Source organism: Heterodontus francisci, chromosome 16 (assembly GCF_036365525.1).
Source record: "Heterodontus francisci isolate sHetFra1 chromosome 16, sHetFra1.hap1, whole genome shotgun sequence".
In the NCBI taxonomy this organism is placed as follows: Eukaryota; Metazoa; Chordata; class Chondrichthyes; order Heterodontiformes; family Heterodontidae; genus Heterodontus; species Heterodontus francisci.
Window position 1 is genome coordinate 69,488,411 of NC_090386.1, and position 22,119 is coordinate 69,510,529.

Below are 22,119 nucleotides of genomic sequence, written 5' to 3' on the forward strand. Positions count from 1 at the left end.
TCCTAAATTAACCCCATATTTTCTACCACATCCCCACCATTCTCCTACCACCTACCTACACTAGGGGCAATTTACAATGGCCAATTTACCTACCAACCTGCAAGTCTTTGGAGGTGGGAGGAAACCAGAGCACCCAGCGGAAACCCACGCAGACACAGGGAGAACTTGCAAACTCCGCACAGGCAGTACCCAGAACTGAACCCGGGTCGCTGGAGCTGTGAGGCTGCGGTGCTAACCACTGCGCCACTGTGCCGCCCATTTTTTTTTAAACATTCCATATGCTTTCTTCACCCTCGATCTACCTGTCCTGCCACCTGCAGGGACCTGTGGATATGTTGGGGCCTCAACTATTAATGACTTAGAAGATGGGATAGAAAGCCACATAATCAAATTTGCCAATGAGACGAAGGTAGACAGAATTGCAAGCAGTGTAGGTGGAAGCATAAAATTACATAGAGATATTGATAGGTTAAGTGAGTAGGCAAAACTGTGGTTAATGGATTTCAATACAGGCAAGTGTGAGGTCATCTACTTTGAACCTAAAGAGGAAACAATAGGGTACCTTCTGAATTGGGGAAAAGCTGAAAAAAGTGGAGGTCCAAAGAAACTTGGAGGTCCAGATACATGGATCATTAAAATGTTCTGAACAGGTACAGAAAATAATCAAAAGGTTAATGGATGCTGGCCTCTAGATCTCGAGGACTAGAATACAAAGGCTACAGCTATAAAAAGGCACTGGTTAGACCACACCTGTAGTACTGTGAGCAGTTCCGAACATCACACCTTCGGAAGGATATATTGGCCTCGGAGGGAGTGTAGTGTAGGTTTACCAGAATGATACCTGGTCTCCAAGGGTTAAATTAGAAGGACAGGTTACACAAACTAGGGTTGTATTCCCTCAAATTTAGAAGATTAAGGAGTGATTTGATCAAAGTTTTCAAGATATTAAGGGAAACAGATAGGGTAGATGGAGAGAAATTATCTCTGCTAGTTGGGCAGTCAAGGCCTGGGGCCATAGTTTAAAAATTAGAATGAGCCCTTTCAGAAGTGAAATTAAGAAACCGTCCTACACACAAAGGGGTGGTGGAAGTTTAGAACTCTCTTCCGCAAAGTGTAATTGATGCTAGATCAATTGTTAATTTTAAATTGGAGATTGATAGTTTTTTGTTATCCAGAGGTATTAAGGGATAAGGGGCAGAGGTGGGTATATGGAGTTAGGTCACAGATCAGCCATGATCTCACTGAATGGTCCGAGGGGCTAAATGGCTTTGTCCTGTTTTTATGTTTTTACCCCCTCCACACCTTCACAAACACTCTGCTCTCTCTCCCCCACACACCCTTTCCCCTTACACACACACAATCCCCTTCCTCACACACAGACATTATCCCCCCCCCCCCCCCCCCCCTTCCAACACATATACAACCCCCTCCCCGGACACACAGCATACCATCCCTCCCTCCCCCACTCCCTCCACCCCACCCCCAGACACACTACCCCTCCCCCACTACCCTTTTCCCCTAAATACACACTAACCCCTCCCCCTCTGCCAACAGGCGCGCGCGCACACTCTCTCTACCAACCCCACCCCCACACAGTCTCCCTCCCTGTTTGGTTGGAAAGACCTGTCTGGAAGATCGATGAATAACGCAGTAATTTAGCTCTGAAATAATTGGGGTTACCGAGCCGCTGTTAATTGGTTCCGGATTTATGTGTGGTGTCTGGCGCCACCTTCTGAGACTTTAAAAAGCATTTGTCGTGAAAGTAAAAAAGCATATTCCTTTGATCGTGAAGTGATGACAGAATTTGTGCATCTGTTAACTTAATTTAGAATTTAATTCGGGTCTTTTGTGTCCAATTTTGGTAGGAAATAAGGAACGAATCCGATAAGTTGTAATATATTGAACGTGTTTTGCTAACACGGGCATTTATTTTATAAATAGAAAAGCTATGCTGAAATGGTAGAACCATGTATAAATAGTGAACATTTTTTTTGTAAAAAGCCAGATTATTATACGATATTACAACTTAATATTACAAGGATTGTAAATTAAAATCTAAAACTGTTGTCGACCAAAATACCAATTCATTGGAACATGGTGCCTTTGAGACTGCTAATATTTCGTTAGTGCTTTCAACAGCAGCTAATTTAAAGGAGTCAGATATATGCAAATAACGACATAAGAACACATACACTCCAGGTAAAAGAGAAGTGACTCATCTTCCTCGAATAGTTGAAACATGCAGTGTTATTGCGGAGATTACACGCCATTATTTGTTCTTGTATCACATGAAATTGCACTGTATTTTGACGGAAGCTGAGCTTTTTTTTACCTGAAAGAGAAAAATTGATGCGTGGAGATCAAGTCGCTGACACGCAGCGCTTATTTAGTGATAATGGAAGAAGCTGTTTAAAACTGCCTGGGAATTATCTTTTCTTGTAGGTATGAACACACGGTATGATAAGAAAGTACATCGTCCTGTCCTACTCTTCGTCCTTTTTAAACAAAATCGGCCTCACAATTATCTAAGATAAACTTTAAAAACAGCATCGTAAATAAGCGTGTTATGTTTATACGGCATCTATAGAATAAACAATGGTATTACATGGACATATAGGTTAACTATTTTCTTGCAGTGGCCTGTTAGTGTCACTATGCATATACAAATACAATTTATACTGTAACTGTCGGGTAGGTTGGCTCAGCAGGGCACTGCAGGTATATTGTAACTGCAGTCTGAATCTAGTGTCAGGTCTCTGCTTGACATTCCAAGGAGGAAGTAGTCTTATTCTCCTTTTCAATGAACTCTGTATGGATATTAACATTCACTTCACGCCACGTTTAGTCTTGGTGAGACGCTCTCCACAATAAGTGCATCATTAATAATACCGATAACTGACAGGTTTATAAATTATTGGATGGACTATTTAGTCTTTTATCGATTCTGTTTTATGTTGGTATTTTTAGAATTGTAAATAGTTCTGCTCGGATGAAAAGGAATTCCTTGGTTATATACATATCGATCCGTAGCAAAGAGAATCTATTTTTTAGATTTATATATATATTTAAACATAACAATAACATACCCATTTTATAGCATTTCCTTTATTTCCGAGAAGTTCTTGTTCTTTTGATTGAGTATTGTGTAACGCAAAACTCCCATACAAAAGATGTTTTCTAGTGTTTAGTTATCCAACATATCTCCTAAGTTTAACGTAATTTGTTTTCATTTAACTTTCAAGATAGGCGTCGATCATCACGCTAGAGTATTATCCTATTCTGAAATCAGTTGTGCCTGAAAATCCTGCTATCTCCCTTCCTTAACCTCTCAAAGAATTAGATTTTTCAGAACAAAATAGCAAACGTTATCCTAATTTGAGGTCTCTATAAAATGCATCAAAACTGTAAGTGGAACGTTGGTTGCTGCATGTTGTCAACAGGAGGTGCGAGGAAAGCTGCTGAAACACGGGAGACCTGGGGAAAGCTACTTGAATATCAGAGCTTTTTCAACTGAAACTCTTTGACGTATAACTAAACACACAATTGCGAGGAAGTCAATCGCTTCGAAACGCATGCGCAGCCGATCTATGCCAGCCGCCCTGGGTGTCGATCTGACTTAAAAAAAAACGGATGTGCTTTAGAAAACGAAACAGTAATACACCGAATTTTAATGAAAAACTGTGAGTATTATCTTCATGTTTGCTTGCTGACTTTTTAAAAACCATATCTACACAGGGATTGGAACTGTCAATTGTCAGGCTAAGCCTGAGAAATGTATTCGCTTCAGATCCCAGTCTGACAAGTCTTCCTTTTGTGTTCACAGCGTTACAGGCAAATTCCAAATCATTTTTGTTTAGTCTCTTAAAAAATGATGGAATATTCCCATAGAAACACGAGGGTGGTGTTGGATTTATCTTCCAATGCTTTATTGATTATTTTGTTTGAGAATTAGCATTTTTTGTGTGTTAACCCGTGCATCGTAAAATGCAGAACTATCTCTTAGCCGTTGCTGCATTCTCGTGAATATAGCACCGATATTTTGGTTTAAAAGTCGTGACCATTTGCCAATCTCTTTACAATTGCCACAGTTTTTAAGCTGCAATCGGCAGGTTGTTTCGGTGCTGTGTTGTGTCAGCTTGCAGCTTTGAAATAAAAAGGTAACGCGCAGGATTACAAATTGCCGCACTTTTGATGTGCTGACCTTTCCCCTGTTGGTTCTTGCTACAGCCACCTGTGGCTGCTACTGGATTCCAGGCTTGTCTCGGCTACACGCTCCAGCATCATGCTCTCCACTCGCGCGTCCATGCATTGATCTGCATCCACAGACCAGCATCAGCCTCCCCTACCCGGTCTACACCTTCCAACCTGTGCAAAATGTCATTGAGAACATTCTCTCAAGATCTGTCAAGTGTCTACTTGTAGAACTTTTGGTCTGTTACAATCTACCCCCGCAACCTTCATTTATTTGATACAAAATATACCAGTAAATGAAATAATGAGATTGGTGTATGTACGTTAAAACGTGGGGGTTGAGTTGATCGTTCAGCAAAGAATGGGGCACGGTCAAAATGATGATGCATGGAAGGTATGGAAATCAGAGCAGCTACATGGACACAACCGGGAGGGGAATTGGCAGTTCTCCACTCAGATTTTGTAAAGTGCAAACCATTTTCATCATGCTACAGATTCCTGTGGCTATAGACGTCTTGACAGCTGTTTCTCGATGCACAAACGTATTCAGCATTAATGTGCGGATATTCAAATAAATAGAGCTTGTTAATGTACTGCATTCATATTTGCTGGTCTATAGTAGATTTTATGTGTTACTCTCTGGGCCAAGCACTGTTGTACAAGCTCTTTTCCTTAAAGCAGTTGTCACTGTTAAGTCATGTGTGTTGTGTTGATATCTGGGATTACTGTATGTCTAGTTATTTAAGTAAGCAATAACAAAATCATGATAGTATGTGCACATGTTTAACACAATGCGATGACAGGCTGCAGAAGTATGAAACTGCTACCAGTAATGTTTACCATGTGCATGTGTTGGGTCTGGAGAAGTGATAGGCAGAACACAGGTACTCTATTGATTCTTATCACAGACCAATTAATGTCCCATGGGGTATGAATACAGTCAAGGATGGGTAATCAAGAGTACTACTGTATGCTTTGAATTTGTTCACTGTGGCAAGCCAATATCTTAGCCTGCAATTTCCAGTGAGCCCAACATATTTGCTTACTCTGTTTCTAAGATACAAGCATACTCAAGTGTTTTGGCACTTGTAACTAAAGATGCATTTTGTCTCAGTAAAGCTGTTGGGAAAGCCACTATCACATGATTATATTGGTCAACTCAAAAAAGTATTGCAGCACTGGGTGGAACATCATTGTGATGAAAGAGACACAGCTCTTGTAGATTCACTACCACTACACTTGAAAAATATTTTTGTAATTTGAACATAACCTGAATTGTTTAAGAATGTTTTTTCTGCCTTTTTACTTCCTGTTGAATATTTGTGTTAAAGCACTAGCTGCTGTTGACATTTAGGAAATTGTCATGAAAGAAGTACCAAGCCAATTACTGGAAGGGAACTGAATTAAACTATGGAATTGAACAGATCTTTATCATTGTAGCATCCTGAATTATTGACTGGGTCTACTTATAAGAAATATATTTGGGCTCAGAAACTCATTCAAACCAGTTTCTTCAATAATGTCCATTAAATAAAAAAGACAGAAAAAAACAAGAAGTACATTTTAAAGTGAGTAACCATTTATCAGAAGGTCAGATGGAATCTGTGGAAGGAACAGACCAGTTAGCTTTTTTCAAAAATGAGCTAACTGACCTGCTAAATGCTGCCAGTACTTTAAGTTTTTCCTTTAGATTTCCAGTAGTTGCACTTTTTGCTTTTTGTTAACATTTATTATTAAGTTTTAACCAATTCTTTGTTAATCTAGTTAGTTTCGGAGAGGACTACGCATTAACTTAGGCTAGAGCAGTTTAAAGTGGAGAATGCATATGCTATAATCCAAATTTATGTTACATGTATTTGCATTGACTCAGTTAAGTGGTTTGACTAATGAAGGGATCTGGGCAGATGGACAGCATGATGGCAGAATTGTATCTGTATGTGATATCATAATCCATATTAAATCATTTGTCCAATTTATTCAGCCTGTTAGTTTTTATGCTTTCTTGCATAATACATTCGATGCACAAGTAGTAGTCTTACTGGTGAATTGTGTAATGCATATGCCCCAATGATGAAGCTCTCTGTAGCCCTTGACCAATCAGGGCTTGTTCACCTCATTTGTAGAATGAATGATGTATTCGGGATTCCCCGGCATTGTTAAAAACATCTGACAACACCTGACATTACAAGAAATCAGTAGGTCTAGTAGTAGCATTTCATTCATAAAACGTGTTAAATGAAATGTTAATGTCTGATCAATACTGATTAAATATGGTTTGAAACTTGATTATATCACATCCCCTTTCAGGTTCTTAAAATCTGTAGTGATTGGTTGATTTGAAATGAACAGAAAGTAACATTTAGAAAGTTAACAGTTTTCTGAAGTATACTTTTCAGATGTTATTTGCAATTAATGCCGATTTCTTCTTTTGCAAAGAAGGGTCCAGCAAATATTCAACTTAATGCGAGAAATTATTGTTTGCAGTATTATTAGAGGAGCACTTTATGCATTCAGATAACATTCTACTGTTATACAGTGGCATTAAATGGTAATCACAATCTGTTAGCTCATGGCTTGGCATATTCCTCACTCTCTCTTTACCATCAAGCCAGGGGACCAACCCTAGTTCAATGAGGAGTGCAGAAGAGCATGCCAAGGAGCAGCACCAGGTGACCCTAAAAATGAGGTGCCAACCTGGTGAAGCTACAGCACAGGACATTTGCATGTTAAACAGTGGAGGCAGCATGCTATAGACAGAGCTAATCAATCCCACAACCAACGGATCAGATCAAAGCTCTGCAGTTCTACCACATACAATTGTGAATGGTGGTGGAAAATTAAGCAACTAATAGGATTAGGAGGAGGCTCCATGAATATTCCTATTCCTTAATGATGGCAGAGACCAGCACATGAGTGCAAAAGACAAGCTGAAACATTTGCATATATCTTCAGCCGAATGTGCTGCATGGATTATCCATCTCGGCCTCCTCCTGAGGTGCCCATCATCACAGCCTTCAGCCAATTTGATTCATTCCACATGATATCAAGAAATGGCTAAGTGTACTAGATGCAGCAAAGGCTATGGGCCTCAACAACATCCCAACTGTAGCACTGAAAATTTGTGCTCCAGAACTAGTCGCACCTCTAGCCAAGCTGTTCCAGTACTGTTACAACACTGGTATCTATGCGACAAAGAAGAAAATTGCCCAGTTGTGTTCTGTTCACAAAAAGAAAGATGAATCCAATCCAGCCAATTATCACCCCATTAGCTTACAGTCAATCACCAGCAAAGTAATAGAATGTGTCTTCGTCGGTGCTTTAAGTGGCACTTATTCTTTCTTCCCAATAACCTAACAGATGTTCAACTTGAATGCCATCAGGACCACTTAGCTCCAGACCTCATTACAGCCTTGGTCCAAACTTGGACAAAAGATCTGAATTCCAGAGGTGAGGTGAAAAGGACTGCCCTTGACATCAAGGCAGTATTTGATTTGAGTGTGGCAACTAGGAGCTTAGGAAAATTGAAGTCAATGGAAATTGGTGGAAAACATTCCACAGGCTGTAGTCATACTTACCACAAAGGAATGGCTGTGGTTGTTGGAGACCAATCATCGCAACAGGACATAGCTGCAGGAGTTCTTCAGGGTAGTGTCCTGGGCCCAACTATCTTCAGTTGCTTTGTCAGTGACCTTCCCTCCATCATAAGGTCAGAAGTGGGCTTTTCACTGATTATTGCACAATATTCAGAACCATTTGCAACTCCTCAGATAATGAAGCAGAGTGTGCCCACATGAAGGAAGATCTGGACAACATTCAGGATTATGCGGATAAGTGGCAAGTAACATTTGTGCTACACAAGTGCCAGGCAACAATATTTCCAACAAGAGAGAGTCTCCCCATGACATTCAACGGCACTACCATCAACAAATCCCCCAGCATCAACATCCTGGGGGTTACAGTTGACCAGAAACTTAACTGGACCAGCCAAATAAATACTGCACCTGCAAGAACAAGTCAAAATCTGGGTATTCTGCAACAAGTATCTCACCTCCTGAGTCCCCATCCACAAGGTACTTTGCTGGCTGAGTACAGCTCCAACAATACTCAAGAAACTTGACAACATTCAGAACAAAGCAGCCTGCTATATTTCCAACCCCATCCACCACCTAAAATATTCACTTCCTCCACCACCAGTGCACCATAGCAGCAGTGTGTACCTTCAACAAGATGCGCTGCAGCAACTCAGCAATGCTTCTTCGACAGCAGCTCACAAATCCGCAACCTCTACCACCTGGAAGGACAAGGGCAGTGGGCGCCCGGGAACACCACCACCTCCAAGTTTGCCTTCAAGTTACACACCATCCTGACTTGGAGATATGTCATTGGTTCTTCATCATCACTGGTTCAAAATCCTGGATCTCCCTACCTAACAGCACAATGCGAGTACCTCAAATCATATGGACTGCAACAGTTCAAGAAGACTCATCACCAACAATAAGGGCAATTAAAATAAATAAAATTAACATCATTGTTAAAATTACAGACAGAGGTATGTCATATGATTACATTAAGCTTTGACCACCACTGTTAACAGTAATGTCTAGCTGTTAAATGTTTCCTTCATTTTAATTGAACTTTCAAATCAGTTTTAAGTATGGTAGCACACATATTGAATGTAATTGAACTACTGAGCTGAAAATCACAACAGTAACAGAGAAGGCTGGGAATATTATTGAAGGGTTAAGGTGATTTATATTGCATATGGTCCAATAGAGGTTTAATCATTCTTTGCCTTATATTTGAAAAATGGAAATTTTTTCAAGTCATATTAACCACTGAAATCACTCTAAACCATTTCCCAATAATTTAAGTGATTTTACATCTCAAAAATATACATGCTAAACTGTAACAAATCAGGTAGAGATATAGGTTAATATAAGAAAATAACTAGTCTCATTTTGGAACTCAGACTTAGGTTTGCAGGAGGGGTAAGGAGGGGGAAGTGGAGGGGTCTACGGGGTGAATTCCAGAGTGTGAAGCCTATGTGGCCAAAGGCACAGTTGCCAATTATGGGGCAATGGGAGGAGGATGAACAAGAGTCCAGTCGGAGGAATAGCGAGTTCTGGGGTTTTGTAGGGCTGGAGGAGGTTACAAAGATGAGGAAGGGCGAGGCCATGAAGGGATTTGAAACACAAGGATGAGCATTTTAAATTGGAAGCCCTGAGGGATCAGGAGCCAGTGTAGGCCAGCAAGGACAGGATGGGTGAACAGGTCTTGATGCAGCATAGAATACTGGCAGCAGAGTTTGGATGAGCTGAAGTTAACAGAGGATGAAGAATTTTATATAATTGTGGCAAGTTCTACAAACAACATAATAGGTTATCCTAATTCCTCTTACATCGCGATGTGTACATTTTTGGCTGTTTCTTTTAGAAACACAGAATACAGTCACTTTTGTAACAAAGTGTTTATAGTACAATTTTAATGTTTGTTATTTACTCCAACTTTTTGTGACATCAAACCAGTGAAATTCAATATTTTCTTATTAATGTACTTTATTTATTACTAAATGCTATGCAGTTTAACAGTGTATATATCTGTAAAAATGGAATAAAGCCAAAAAGTGCTGGAAATACTCAGCAGATCTGGCAGCATCTGCGGAGAGAGAAGCAAAATTAAAATTTCAGGTCAGTGACCTTTCATCAGAACTGTAAAAATGGTCCTGTTTTGACTAGCTGCTAGCCATACAAATTCAACAGGTAATATAGGAGCTTGAAACATTGGTTTTGATGTTTACATACTCTCTGAAATAGAAATTGAGTAAGTTGATTTAGCACAAGGAGATTTAGAAAGGAACTTGGAAGTAATGGCAGACACTTCTGGAATCTTGACCAGATAAATAAAGTGGTGAAGTGGTTAAAAAATTGGTACAATACTAGGATATTCAGTCAGAATAGTAGAATACAAGCCTACAGTAGTTTTGTCAGTTGTCAAGATTATTACAGTTAAAACTTCAGAGAGAATATGTACAGCAACTTGCATTTATATAGTGCCTTTAACATAGAAATCGCAAGGTACTTCAGAAAGAGTAATCAGACAAAAATGGAGGCTGATATTAAGAGAGGTGACAAAACATTTTGTCATAGATCTGTGATTTAAAGAGGGTCTTGAGGAGATGGAGATTTAGGAAGTGAAATCCAGAGTGGCTGAAGGCAGCTACTGGTGGGGAAAATGAAATGGGGTTCACAATAGATCCGAGTTGGAGGAACAGAGAGTCATGGGGCAGAGGCGACAGTTGTACAGCTGGAGGAGATTAAAGAGACAGGGAAGGGTAAGGACATGAAGGGATATGAGAAATTTAAATTAGAGTTATTTGGGGACCAAGATACTGTATAGGCCAGTAAGGACAAGAGTGATGTGCAAGCAAGACTTGATGAAGGATGGGAAATGGGCAGCAGAGTTTTATGAAGGGTGGTGAATGAGATCAACCAGGAGGGCATTTGAATAGTTGAATCTGAAGGTGACAAAGACCTAGATGGCGGTTTCTGCAGCAGATAGGTTGAGTGGTAATAAGGGATAGAAATAGACAGTCTTCCTGTTGGAAAGGATGTGGGTTCGGTTGCTCAACTCAAAATTAAATAGGGTGCTGAGGTTGTGAACAATCTGATTCAACCTGAGACAGTGGGAGACCAGGAAGATGACTGGAATTGGTGGCAAGGGTATAGAGGTTGTGGCAGAGGCCAAAGTTGATGGCCTCAATTTTTTTAATATTAACTGGATAAATATGTGGCTCATCTAAGACTAGATAGAGTGATAGAGTCATAGAGAGATACAGCACTGAAACAGGCCCTTCGGCCCACGGAGTCTGTGCCGACCATCAACCACCCATTTATGGGCAAATAGTCTAACAGCACAGAAAAATGAAGGGAGAGGGCGAGACAGAGACAATTGATAAAGAGTTAGAGATGGGTGTCATCAGCATACATTTGTAAACTGACCCTAAGCCTTCAGATGCTGCCACCAAGAGGCAGCATGTAAATGAGGAAGACGAGGGGCCAAGGATAGATCTTGTGGCACTCGAGATATAATGGTATGGGAGTGGGAGTAGAAGCCATATAATTAAGAGTGAAGCCATATGAGAACTGTCACATGTAGCTTTAGCATGTCAGTTGTGGCTCAGTTGGTAGCACTTTTACCTCTCAGTCAGAAGTTTGTGGGCTCAAATCCCACTCCAGGACTTATGAACAAAACTCAAGGCCAATACTCCAGGTGCTGTACTGAGGGAGTACTGCAGTGTTGGCAATGCAGTCTTTTGGATGAGCCATCCCTGGTGTCCTGGCCAATATTTATCCCTCAGCCAAAACCACACAAAAAAACAGATTATTTGGTCATTATTTCATTGCTGTTTATGGGAGCTTGCCATGCGTAAATTGGCTGCCACATTTCCTACGTTTTAACAATGACTGCACTTCAAAAGTACTTTCATTGACTGCAAAGTGGCCATGAAAGGCACCATGTAAATGCAACAGAGGAGAGGCATTGGAGGAGCTTTACCATTCACAGGTTGCAGAGAGGTTCAGGAGGATGATGAAGGAATTGCTGCACTGTCACAGATGTTGCCATTTGTGATTTTGATTAGCACCTTTCCAGTACTGTGTCAGGATAGGAAAATTGAATGGAATGATTCAAATGCTTTATTGGGAAGATTGGCACTGACTTGGGAGGTAGCAAGATATTCAAGGACTTTGGCAAGGGAGGTTTTGTGAGGAGTGGTATGATAATGGCTGTTTTGAAAGGGGCTGGGACATTACCACATTAGATAATATGGAGAGGAAACCATTTACAATGTCAGCCAGCATGGCGTAAAGAGGGGAACTTGGCTGGTGAGCAGTTTAGTGTGAATCGGGTCAAGGGAGCATGAAGTGGGTTTCATGGACAAGATGAGCTTGGAGAGGGCATGAGGGGAGATAGGAGAGAAATGAGAGAAGGGTACAGATCAGGGTTAGGTTGGAGAAAGCCTTGGCTTATTGGACAAGGGAAAAGGGTGAAGCAAAGATAGTGGAATTAATTTGAAGTATTGCAATTAGAATAAAAAAATGGGGAACAGACTTAATTGAACTGTCGAGGAGAGAGGCTGGGATTGATAATAGACTTAAATAAAACCATACCCACTTATTAGAGAGTAGATTCAACTAAGTAACCAAAATGCTGATCTATAATGTAAAATCAATATACTTTAGTAAAAGTCTGGAATCATCATGCTGAATCTACGAAGTGCTCTACTTAGGCTGTAGTTTGAATAGTATGTTCAGTGCAGATCACTGATACACAAAAGAAACCTCCAAACCCTGGAAGTATTACAGAGAAGAACCTTGAGGCTGATTCTAAAGCCTTGAAATTAACTTGGGGGCAGGGAGTTCTGATATTGTGTGGGAAACTTGGAAATAAGTTCAGCATGTCTGTCAGTAACATTTTAACGCAGCCAGCTCATTATCACCTTACTTTCGAGTTTGGCATCGATTGTGCGGCAGTGGGCGTGGTGGCAACAAGCATGACGCAATCTTAAATACAGCATTTCAAAGATCAACCTAAACGTGGAATTTGGAGGAGTTTGGAGTTGGAAGCAAGAGAAGACAAAGTGTGAAAATAGGTTCAGGATGTTCAAAGGCTGTGCCCTGCTTCGAGGATGACTCCCTTGATGTGCTGCTAGGAGCTGTGAGGAGCTGGAGAGAAATACTCTTCCCCAGCAATGGGAAGAAGAAACCTGCTCCTGACACAAAGACATCAGCAGCAGCAGCATTATACCAAACCCCTGGATTCAGTGCAGGGAGTGCTTTAACGACTGGAACAGATCAGGAAAGGTGAGTATAGTTGTTCATTCACCTACATCCTGTTTTGTGCGTCACTCCACCGCTCAATCTGCCTTGTCAAGCCTACTCCATCATATCACGCCTCACACTCACTTCCAAGTGTACCCATCCTTCTCTTTCTATGCACTTCATCATATCCATCCACCACTGACACTGACCCTCATCTTTATGAAACTTCATGCCTCTCCCTGATAGTCACTCCCACCAAATGCATTGCATCCATCGGGTGAACACATGCCATTACAGTCACTCATAGGTCTATGCTTTTCCCTTGTGCCGAAGAGAGCACGGAAAACTAGAGGGAGAGAACACAGGTCTCGCAGTTAGTAACTGCAGAAGGGGAAGCTGTGGAGATTAGTGTTTTTTTGGTGTCCCTGGCCATTGGAGATGAGAACCTCCCAGCTACCTGGTGACACAATTAAATATCAGTGACTCACATGTCATGCAACTTTCAGTAATGCTGACTTAATTTCAACAGCAAGTGAAATATGATCATCTAAATAATGATAAGTTGTGAAATACTTACTTTGCCAGTACTAGTTCATAGCTTTTCTCACCACCAGGGCCTTCACACACATGCAGTGGAAGTCCATGGGCCTTGTGGATGATGAATCCTCAAAGAAGCTGATTCCTTCTAAGGGTGCACCATCACACTACTCATGTTTACCATTCACCAGCTCAGATACTCACACTTCAGTGGGACCAGATTGTTGGGTTTTTACCTGGTGACTTGCACTTCACAAGTGAGCAAGAACAGATGGTGGTGGCAGGGATAGCTGTGAAGAGTGTTGAGGGCGCAGCTCTCTCTAAGCTCCGCTCAGCTGGACACAGATGCTGTACCCCAGGGGCTGTTGAAGTAAAGGATAATCATTGAGGTGTAACAGAGAATATGTAATGTACTGACAAGCCTTCCAAGCACATTGGCCACAATTGCAGAGAAACTGTAGCAGTCTGCCTCAGGCATGAATGTGATGATATCACAGGGCATTGCAACAATGTCTTCTTGCAAGGATAGAGTGGTCAACTCTGTTGAACACCAAACATGGCAATGAAAAGAATCCATGCATGTCTTGACCACAGCTGTACACACACTGGATGCCAACATATCTGCCCCCTGAACTAGCATGATAGATACCTTAGCCTTGGCCTTACTGTGCTGAGCTGATCTGTCCCAAAGTGTGACTGGCCTGTGAGAGGGATGATCGAGAGAGGAGACATGAAAGTGGGGACTCCACTCAAAGCGCTTCCACTTCTCAATCATTGACCTCTCCCCCCACCTTTCAGTTAGTACTCGACATGCTGCCTTGTGTCTCGATGAACAAGTCTTCTTCTGTGCAGGTGCCAACAGAGCAGTATTTGGAGGGACCCTCATGGGCTCCAGAACCCAGACTTCATCAGCCAATAGCATCTCATCAGTCAGAGAAGGGATCTGAGTCACCTGACTCTACCTGTGCTGAAGCCACAGGTTAGGCACCATGTAGGATCAGTAGGAAAAGGAAGAATAAAGCTTTGTAGTTGTACAAGGGTAGGCACATGAGTGTGTGAGAAAATGTTATGTTGTGAAGTTTACATTCTTTAGCAGAATCATATATAATTTATTCTTATGCACCATTTTCCCGCTTTGCCCATTCTTGGTTGCTGGGTGCCATAACCTTTTAACTTACTTGATTGTGAATGTAAAGGGATGAATTGACAGGGACCAATGTGGGGATGTGCAAGGATTAGCCAGTTGTTTGCAGGCATGCTTTGTATCAGTGAGTTTGGGGGTGGCAAGAATGGCTGTTGCATGTGCTTCTGACATTGGTCTGCTGATGCAACCTAAGTGAACCCTGCATTAATAAGGACATCCCTGGCATTTGGGGCAGTAAATGTAAGGAGCTAGTGCTGCATTGCCCTTGTTATCTTCCTTCCTCTTGTCTTCCTCCTCTTCTTTGGTTTCGTCTGCAGACAATCTGCACTTTGTTCCTCCTGCAGGTCCAAACTTCGCTGCTACCAATTTGTGCAGAGCCAGCACCATGCTCATACTGAAGGGTTCCTCCAGATCTATCCAGGCACCTAAAGCCCAGCTTCAGCATGCCAATGGCTTGTTCGATCACATATCTGGTGGTCATATGGAATTCATTGTAACGGTATTGGGCTTCATTGCTTGGGTTTCTGATGAATGTTACTAGCCAAGTTTGAAGTGGGTATCCCTTGTCTCTTAGCAGCCACCCCTAAAGTATGCTCGCAGTTCAAGCAATGTCAGGGAGCTTGGACTGCGCAGGATGAAAGCATCATGGAATTTTGCTGGGAGTCTTGTGCACACCTGCAGAAATATCTTTTTGTGGTTGCTAACCAGCTGCACATTGATGGGGTGGAAGTGAATACTCATGGTTGGTCTGTGGGTGACACATGCATAATTGATGATGCAAACCCAAGCGTTTGCTCATTCTGACTGGCGTAATCACAAATGAAGTTCACTTAATTGCCAGCCCTGGCAAACAACCCTTGAATCACCTGTCTTATGCATTTGTGGGTGGGTGACTGGGAGATCTTGGATATGTCTCTGGCACTGTGTTGGAAGGATTTGGAGGCAAGAAAGTTGAGTCCTTTGGTGACTTTGACAGTCACTGGTAACACATGGCCACCAGGTCCAGCAGGGAGCATGTCTTCTTCTAGGAGGTTACAGATGTCTGCCACCACCTGAGGTGACAACCTGAGCCTCCTACAGCACTGCTGTTCTAACATATCAAGGAAACTCAACCTTGCCCTGAATTTCAAAAGTAGTTGATCCACTCCAGGATTAGTTACCTTTAACAGTGGAATTTCTGGGGTCTTTTCTGGGCCTCAGAAGATCACACAGGGAGAGATCATTGAGGCTTTTCAGGTAAGAACGGGTGCAGTTTCGCAGGAGAGCCCAGAAACCCTTGCTGATGTGCCCCCTTGGCATTAGTTGGGGGGGGGGGGGGGGGGGGGAGGGAATAGAAAATCCACCCATGGCCTTTCCTCTTGGAGTTTGAAGGAGATTTATAAATAGGACAGAAACCCAGTGTAATAATAAATAAATCATTTAAAATGGTGATAGGACTTTTACATTGATATTTAAAACACATGGGTTGGAAATTTCTTTTGCTCAGTATGTGTTAGTGACAGTGTGAACATAGCGGGGAGATTTCCTCTGAGTTTTCACGAAATGGTAAAAGAATTCTGAAAGAACTAGTTTACTATTATGTCAGAAATAGAATCCCTTGCCTGCAGCGTCTTGAAGACTATGTACAATGTTTCTAAAAATACTCTTAACTCCTGTATGGTGATTGTAGAATGTCTTGTCATTTTCTTAATAAAAGCAAGATACTGCAGATGCTGGAAATCTGAAATAAAAACAGAAAGTGCTGGAAATACACAGCAGGTCTGGAAGCATCTGTGGAGAGAGAAACAGTGTTAAAGTTTCAGGCCTGTGACCTTTCATGTTCTGATGAAAGGTCACAGAACTGAAACGTTAACTCAGTTTCTCTCTCCACTTGTCATTTTATTATTGCCTTAATAGTGAATAAAAGCCTCCGTATTTGAATTTGGTAAACACTCTCTTCCTTGTTCTATGTACTTGAAGGATGTCTTTAAAAGCGTATGGATCTCTCAATCTGGAAGCACTGTAGTCTGGTAGATGCTGTATTAGTAGGCAATGATTAGATCTCAGAGTTCATAATCCAAGTGGTAGGGCACTGCACATCTCCCTAGATCAGTAAAGCATTTAATTTAATTGTAACCTTAAGCGAAAAATAATGGCAGCATAACTATGGCAAGAAATACTGATATTTTCTGAGCTGGCAAATTACAGTTAAGGATATTTAAAGTTTGCAAATGTTTTTCTAATTTCAGAACAGGAAGTGTTCCCTCTGGTAATTAGGAAGTGGTGAAAACTAAAACCTTCCTAATGCAATTGTCTTTATCTAAGAAAGTCCATTATTGACATCTTTACCTTAACAAAGTTGTGTGAACTATTGAATATGGTACTTGCTGAGGCTATAATGTATGAGATAGCTGTAAAATGAAATAATAAAGTTGTGTAAACTAGTAGTCTGGTGTATACTTTCCTCTGGGCACTAATTTTAGCCAAAAAGGACATGAAGTACAAAGTGTTTTCATGCTTTATGATCACATCTACTCTTTGATTAAAAATGAACTGAGGAAAAGATAGCTCCCAGTAATTGCAAGTAATTTGAAACAAGGTGTTCTACATGGATAGATTGGAGAAGCTGGAGTCGTTCTCCTTAGAGCAGAGAAGATTCAGGGGGGATTTGATAGAGGTGTTCAAAATCATGAGAGGTCTGGACAGAGTATATAGGGAGAAACTGTTCCCATTGCAGATGGGCCTAGAAGCAAAGGCACATATTTAAGGTGATTGGCAAAAGAACCAAACATAACCAGTGGGAAATCTTTTTTACATAGCGAGTGGTTATGATCTGGAATGCACTAGTGGAGGCAGACTCAGTTGTGGCTTTAAAAAGGGACTTCAATAAGTACTTGAAGGAACAGAATTTGCAGGGGTACGGGAAAGGGTGGGGAGCGGGACTAGCCGGACTGCTCTTGCAGAGAGCCAACACTGACTCGATAGCCAAATGGCCTCCTTCTGTACTGTAAACATTTAATGATTTTAACTTTGTGTACCACTTTTGGAATATTTACCTAGAAATTCTGTGGTACAATATTGCCATGTAATTACTTAATACATTTATAGAACCGTAGAAATTTACTATACACAAGGAAGCTATTCTACCTAATGCATGTGCGCTATTATTACCAACAGCAATTTCCAGCTATAATGTAAAATGCATGGTTAGATAAAAGTTTCTTTGATTCATTTTGGAGGTTATGAGAAACCTTCAGAGAATTTCCAGTAGGTCCAAGATAGGACAGATTGCATATGGTCTGTCAGGGGAACAGAGGAATTGGCGTTATACACCAAATAGAGTTTCTCTCTTCATGCTTTCTTATATTTATTGGATTATTGTGGGCACTGCTAATGGTGACTAAAAAACTGGCAGTGATTTCAAACAATATTTGATTAATCTGCAGTGAAACATGGAGAATTCTATATTGGGATTCAGGGAAAACATCTTATCTGTACTGGGACAAAATAAAATGAGGAAAAATGGGCAGACTTGCTTTATGTTCATTTTCTCAGCACAAAAAGGATGCAGATCCTATGTGGAATTTTTTTCTTTCACTTAGATTATTAAAGATCCCACATTATGGTTGCACTGTAAAATATGAGATCAATGTCTACAATTATTGCATTTTCTGAGCACATGAATTCCCTCCATTTGCTTTCTAGTTTCTTTTGGGCCACATAAAAAAATAAGTAGGAAAGTGATCTGTTCCCAAGTTTCATAAAATGCTGCTCAGAGCTGATGGCTGGACAGTGCACAACAGAGTTGATTTCCTTTGTGTAGAATGTCATGGTCCTGTGTGTTTTTTTCTCTCATCGGGAAATATTGCAGTGCACCTTTAAGGCTGTAAAAGATCAATACATCTTTAAGGCAGCAAGCTGCAGAGACTGTGAGCCAAAGTGCATTCTGATTGCCATGCAACAACAGAGAGAGTGAACAGAGTTTCAATGTGTCCGTTTTGACTTTGAAACTAACTGGCAAAAAACTGGTTTGTACGGTTGACAGACTGTTCCAGCACGTGAAGGAAATAGGAGAGCTTTCTTTGTCAATTTAAACCCTGGGTAGTTTCTCTCTCAAACTTCTAAAAAGCTTTGAGCCAAATTAATTCCTTAAAGAAATAAATATAAAAGGTTTTTATTCTTTCACAACAAATTATTGATCTGCTGTGTTCATCGCTGGTAAAAATAGTTTAATACTACAACTGCTAAACTGAACTGCTAAATTCCTACCTTTAGAAGGATCTTCGGATTCATTGGATCTTGGAAGACTGCAAGTGAACTTTGACTTTATTGTATTACAATAAATACAACAACTTTATTGTTTTCTATTTTTTCGGGCAGCTACTGTTAGTTTGAGCATATGTATGTGAATGCGGGAGTTAGATTTTTAAATAAGCAGTTACAAGGTCTTTAGATATTGGTTTATCTTAGTAGTATTTAACATTTTCATTTTTTTTAAATAAATAGTTAATTTGTTGAGATCTAAAGATACCTGGTTTGATTCGCCTCATTTGGGGGTTACTAGATTGTTTCAATTAAGCGCTGCTTTCTTCAATTTGGAAAGCTTAAAGAAATATGATGCGACCTGTGGAGCGAAGGGACTGAATTGACAGTGTGTTGCTCCCACTGCAATCAGAATCATATATTTTGATTGGGGCTTTGTCCTGAGCAGTCGTAATAACAGATTGCCACTTTGGTTCCTAATGGGCCCTACTCTTTCCCTGGTTATCCTCTTGCCCTTAATATACTTATAAAACGCCTTGGGATTTTCCTTTATCTTGCCCGCCAGTTTCTTCATGTCCCCTCTTAGCTCTCCTAATTACTTTTTTAAGTACCCCCCTACACTTTCTATACTCCTCTAGGACCTTCGCTGTTTTCAGCCCTCTGAATCTGCCATATGCCTCCTTTTTTTTTCCTGATCCAATCCTCAATATCCCTTGACATCCAGGGTTCCCTGGACTTGTTGGTCCTACCCTTCACCTTTACGGGAATATGATGGCCCTGAGCTCTTACTATTTCCTTTTGGAATGACTCCCACTGGTCTGATGTTGACTTTCCAACAAGTAGCTGCTCCCAGTCCTCTTTTGCCAGATCCTGTTTTATCATATTGAAATCGGCCTTCCCCCATTTTAGTACATTTATTTCCAGTCCATCTTTGTCCTTTTCCATAATTACCTTAAATCGTACAGAGTTATGGTCACTATCCCCAAAATGCTCCCCCATTGACACTTCTACCACTTGTCCGGCTTCATTCCCAGTCCCGCCTCTTCTCTTGTAGGACTTTCTACGTACTGGCTCAAAAAGCTCTCCTGTATGCACTTTAAGAATTCCGCCCCCTTTGAGCCTTTTGCACTAAGATTATCCCAGTTAATATTGGGGAAGTTGAAATCCCCTACTATTATTACCCTATTATTTTTACACCTCTCTGAGATTTGCCTACATATCTGCTCCTCTATCTCTCCCTGACTATTTGGAGGCCTGTAGTACACTCCCAGCCAAGTGATTGCTCCCTTTTTGTTTTTAAGTTCTACCCATATGGCCTCATTTGAGGAACCTTCTAAGATATCATCCCTCCTACTGCAGTAATTGACTCCTTGATCAATAGTGCAATGCCATCTCATTTACACCTCCCCTCCCCTTGTCACGCCTGAAGATTCTATATCCTGGAATATTGAGCTGCCAGTCCTGCCCTTCCCTCAACAAGGTCTTTGTGATAGCAATAATATCATATTTCCATGTGTTAATCAACGCCCTCAATTCATCTGCCTTACTAGTAAGACTCCTTGCGTAAAAGTAGATGCACCCCAGCCTTGCATTATTCGCTTGTGCCTTTACTGGTTTATATTTGCTCTGCCTTCCAGACTGACTTAATTTATCTTCTGTATTTGGCTGTGCATCACCCCATACTGTACCTCCACTCTGTATCCCATCCCCCTGCCAAATTAGTTTAAACCCGACCCAACAGCACTAGCAAACCTCCCAGCAAGGATGTTTGTCCCTTTCCGATTCAGGTGTAACCTGTCCAATTTGTACAGGTCCCAACTTCGCCAGAAACAAACACAGTGATCCAGGAAACTAAAGACCTTCCTCCTGCACTATGTCTTCAGCCACGCATTCATCTGCTCTATCCTCCTATTCCTATACTCAGTAGCACATGGCACCGGGAGTAATCCAGAGATTACAACCTTTGAGGCCCTGCTTTTTAATCTGCTACCTAGCTCCCTAAATTCTTGTTGCAGGACCTCATCCCTCTTTCTACCTATATCGTTGGTACCAATGTGAACCACGACCTCTGACTGTTTACCCTCCCCCTTCAGAATGTCCTGCAGCCGCTCTGTGACATCCTTGACCTGAGCACCAGGGCGGCAACATACCATCCCGGAGTCACATTTGCAGTCACTGAAATGCTCCCACTCTTTTTCCTCCCCTCCTGTGCAGCTGGGCCACCCATGCTGCCACAGACTTGGCTGTTATTGCATTCCCCTGAGAAGCTATCTCCCGCAACAGTATTCAAAGCAAAATATCTGTTCGAGAGGGAGATGGACCCAGGGGACTCCTGTACTACCTGCCTAGTTTTTCCACTCTGCCTGGCAGTCACCCATTCCCTTTCTGCCTGAGCAGCCTTTACCTGCAGCGTGACCACCTCCCTGTACATGCTATCCACGATGATCTCAGCACCGCAGATACTCCACAGTATCCCCAGCTGCTGCTCCAGATCTGAAACGCAGATTTCACGTAGCTGCAGCTGGAGCCACATCCTGCACATGTGCTCACACTGGACACTGGAAGTGTCCCTGACTTCCCACATTGCACAGGAGGAGTGCTCCATGTTGCCGAGCTGTCCTGCCATGACTTACCCTTAATTTACTCAAAAATTTGAGATTAGTTACACTAGGGACCTTGATTCCCTATAAACCACTGCTTAATATATGAAAAAAATTAGTAGTAATTACTGGTAATCATTAATAAATTACACTAATTAAATTGGTTGTCGGTTGTTGTCTTCTTAATTGCAGGCTTCATGACAGTGGTTTAGGGTCTGACAAAGGGAAACAGCAAGAAGATGGGATTGGAGGACTGGTGACTGGGAATTTAATGATGTAGATCTTGGAGAAGCATCCATGCCTAAATCCATTGATACTCTTTTATTTCCACCATTTACCTCACAACTGATCATGATAAATCTAACAATTCAATGTTAAATTAATTTAAAAATAAAATAGTTATTTTGCCTCAGCCAAACCCATGCAACCAATTCTTTTTAGAAAACCAATTACTATCAGCTTTAGTGGCTTTGTTATAAATAAAAAACCTACCTACTCTGAAAAGTAAAAATTGTTGTTCTATGAGCTCTGACAAGAGACTTCGCTGCAATTTCTGTACCCCCACACCCTCTTAAACTGTGAGGTT

The 22,119-nt window shown here is 41.3% G+C and overlaps 1 protein-coding gene across 6 annotated transcripts in view; it reads left to right on the forward strand.

Annotated features, from left to right (window-relative positions):
* The first annotated feature begins 2,268 nt into the window (after positions 1-2,268).
* rgs19 (regulator of G protein signaling 19) overlaps positions 2,269-22,119 on the forward strand; it is a 132,773-nt gene continuing 112,922 nt past the window's right edge. For 2 of the 6 annotated variants that reach the window (XM_068048342.1, XM_068048344.1), the window contains exons 1-2: positions 2,270-2,442; positions 3,441-3,680. Coding sequence is in view for 3 of the 6 variants with exons in the window: in XM_068048344.1 (XP_067904445.1) it covers positions 3,631-3,680 (50 nt within the window). In the remaining 3 variants the exon portion in view is untranslated. Of the gene's footprint in view, positions 2,443-3,440; positions 3,681-22,119 lie in introns of all 6 variants that reach the window. The other 4 variants (XM_068048337.1, XM_068048338.1, XM_068048340.1 and 1 more) reach the window with 4 other exon arrangements.